General features: G+C 38.3%; 1 protein-coding gene across 1 annotated transcript; it reads right to left on the bottom strand.

Annotated features, from left to right (window-relative positions):
* LOC109131221 lies at positions 627-2434 on the bottom strand. The gene is made up of 5 exons (XM_019241913.1): positions 2142-2434; positions 1713-1948; positions 1505-1588; positions 1313-1432; positions 627-1213 (listed from the first exon to the last, which is right to left on the bottom strand). The coding sequence occupies exons 1-5, from the start codon at positions 2432-2434 to the stop codon at positions 627-629; spliced, it is 1320 nt and encodes a 439-aa protein (XP_019097458.1).

Genomic DNA, 3051 nt, shown 5'->3' with positions numbered 1-3051 from the left:
TGTGACAACCCGTCCCGCGGACCCCACTAGCCCACCGCTAGCTGCCCCAACGGACCGTCTGTGGATCCTGCTAGCCCACTGCTAGCCGGCCCAACAGACTCCAAGCTGGCCCTGCATCAGGCGTTCCTCGAACCCTGTTTGGGATATCCACAGTGATGGGTTAGGATCGATGCCCTGCAGGGCCAGCTTGGGGTCTGTTGGGCCGGCTAGCGGTGGGCTAGTGGGGTCCACGGATGGTCCGTTGGGGCAGCTAGCGGTGGGCTAGTGGGGTCCGCGGGACAGGTTGTCACAAATCTTAAATCAACACCATCAACGAATTTTGAAACACATGAGTCTATTAATCGAAAATAAAAACCATCAAACACCATCATTCATCACAAAGCAGCTGCCGTAAAACACAACCCAGAGGCTACCTGAAACATAACGAGTACCGTAAATATAAATGAAATCAAAAATTCAAAAACAAGAATCTTAAGTTGATGCACAAACCATTGTTATATCACGATATCACATGTCGTTCTGTTATGCTCTTCTTTGCCACACCGCACACACTTATGTATCTTTGACCCTTTTGAGTTTTGTGATAATTTTATCTTGTCTTCAGCGGATTCATATCTTCTTTTTCTTCACCGTCCTGGATGTCTTCTTGTTTCAGGTGGTCGAACTTTTGCATCTTCAACATGGTGTGGGACTCGCCATTCTTCTTCAGGAACACCTATTAGATTAATAGTTTCCTCATATTGCAATCTCCATGCGGTAGTGGTATACACATCATCAGCATAAGGATATAGATCCTTGCCTATATCAAAAGCTCCTTTTATAGCATGTCTACAAGGGAGTTTTTGGATGCTGAACTTTCCACATGAACAAGTCCTTCTTTCTAAGTCAACAATGTAGTCTACTCCATTACCTTTAACCTGGATCTGCGATCTGCTCATCAAATAACCGTTCATGAATTTACCTTTCTCTATTCTTCTTGAAATCTTTTTCTCCACCTCAACAGTTAAAAGATCTTTATGCTTTGCACTTAACTCTCTACTCTCATAAAACCAGTGTGTCATCATTTCTCTGATGCTGTCTAACAAAGGAATTATTGGATACTCTCTGGGTGTCCTCAAAGCAGCATTAATTGATTCAGCTGCATTGTTGGTGTTAATATCATACCTATAACCCAGAAAATGACAGCGAGCCCATTTTGTCACATCGGCTTCCTCTAGATAACTTCCAATAGCAGGACTAATATTGTTAATTTGCCCAAACTCTTTCTCAAACTCAGCAACTCTATAAGCTTTTGATGCTTTTGCAACCTTACCAGCGACACCTCTTCCCTTATGATATGTTATCACATTGCTAAGCAAGTGGTGGATGCAAATACCATGTTTAGCCAATGGATAGATGTTTCCAATTGATTTAGCAATCGATGTATGTCTATCTGACACAAATGATAAACCTTCTTCATCAGCTATAACCATCTTAAGTTGCATAAAAAACCACTCCCATGAACAATCATTCTCAGAATCAGCAATTCCAAATGCGATTGGATACAAATTGGAGTTACCATCTACAGCTGTAGCAACTAGGAGAACCCCTTTGTATTTATTCTTCAAAAATGTACCATCAACTACTATCACTTTCCGCATTGACTTGTAGAAAGTCAATAAATAGATATTTAAATCTTCCATCAAAGTCAATTTCATAATTCGTGAACGTACCAGGATTCGCTTCTTGTAGCATGGGCAAGTATTTTGGAATCTTAGCATAACTTTTCTCAAGAATTCCTCTAACTTCGTTAACTGCATACTCCCGAGACTCCCAAGCTTGGTGATATGTTAGCTCGCAGCCATACCTTGAACGAATAATATTAACTATATCATTTGGTTTAGGACCTTCCTTCACACCCTCATAACTTTGCTTAATGAGATGTCCAATTGTTCTTGCAGATGGAGTCCTACAAAATGAGTTTTTTTTTTGAAGGGGCACATGTATGGTTACCCGCAAACTTGTTGATTTTGAAATATGTAGACACTTATAAACACTCAGCCCGGAGACGCCAATTACAAGCACTATCAATGCAGCGTATACACCACCATCTCTTATCAGATTTTGTAATCCTGTAGTCGCAGTTATATTTCATTGCATACATTTCCATAGTAGCCTGTAAAGCTTCCTTACTGCTAAAATATTCACCCTTTTTTACCATTGAATCTTCCAACTTTAAACCAACAACATCACCAAGATTAGCATCAGTAGGCTTTTCTAATACATCATTAGTCGGCTTAGGTGAATTCCTTGAAATAATACCTACTGATTTTCCTACATCAACTTCCACATTACAACCATCGCTAGTATCAGCTGGGAACTTATTCAGATCGAACTGGACTTTACTCCTATCACCATCAACTACTCTTTTGAATGTAACACACAACCGAATCATGTTTATCTTTTTCAGATATGCAAGAAAAAATTTCATACCTGTCAATACAACAGGAGGATAATCAACTTTAACCTCTGTGGGTAGATAACTGAATTCCACACATCAAACATATTTTGCTCTATTTCATAGTCTTCTGAAACCATCACCTTCAACTCTTCAAGAGACATAGTGGGTTGCAAAGTCAGTAATCTAGCACGTTTTTTTCATATCAATAAATCTCCACTCCTTCTTGGCATCCAGTGTCCATACACCACAAGTAACATAGATTTGCATCATAAACAGGTAAGTGAAAGCTTTTGTGGAAGGTGGAAGAGATGGTGACCGATCACGTTAAGGTATAATGTCGATTTTTCTTAATTTGTTTATCTTCTAAATAATTTAGAATACGCATTCTAAAATGTATTAGAACAAATCTAAACAATAATTACGAAATCTTTAAAAAATATTTAAAAATATTCACTTTCCTTATTTAATTTATTTTCTTTCTATTTTTAGGGTATTCTAAGGTTTACAGATTACAAATTCTAAAAATTTCTATGATATATCTTCTACTTGTTTTAGTATATAGGGTAAAACGTAGAAAACGAATTCTGAATTGATGTAGAATGAAGAAAAAC

This window comes from Camelina sativa, chromosome 20 (genome assembly GCF_000633955.1).
Source record: "Camelina sativa cultivar DH55 chromosome 20, Cs, whole genome shotgun sequence".
NCBI classification, from domain to species: Eukaryota; Viridiplantae; Streptophyta; class Magnoliopsida; order Brassicales; family Brassicaceae; genus Camelina; species Camelina sativa.
Note: the sequence above shows the minus strand (reverse complement) of the source record. Positions and strands in the feature narration are given on the sequence as shown.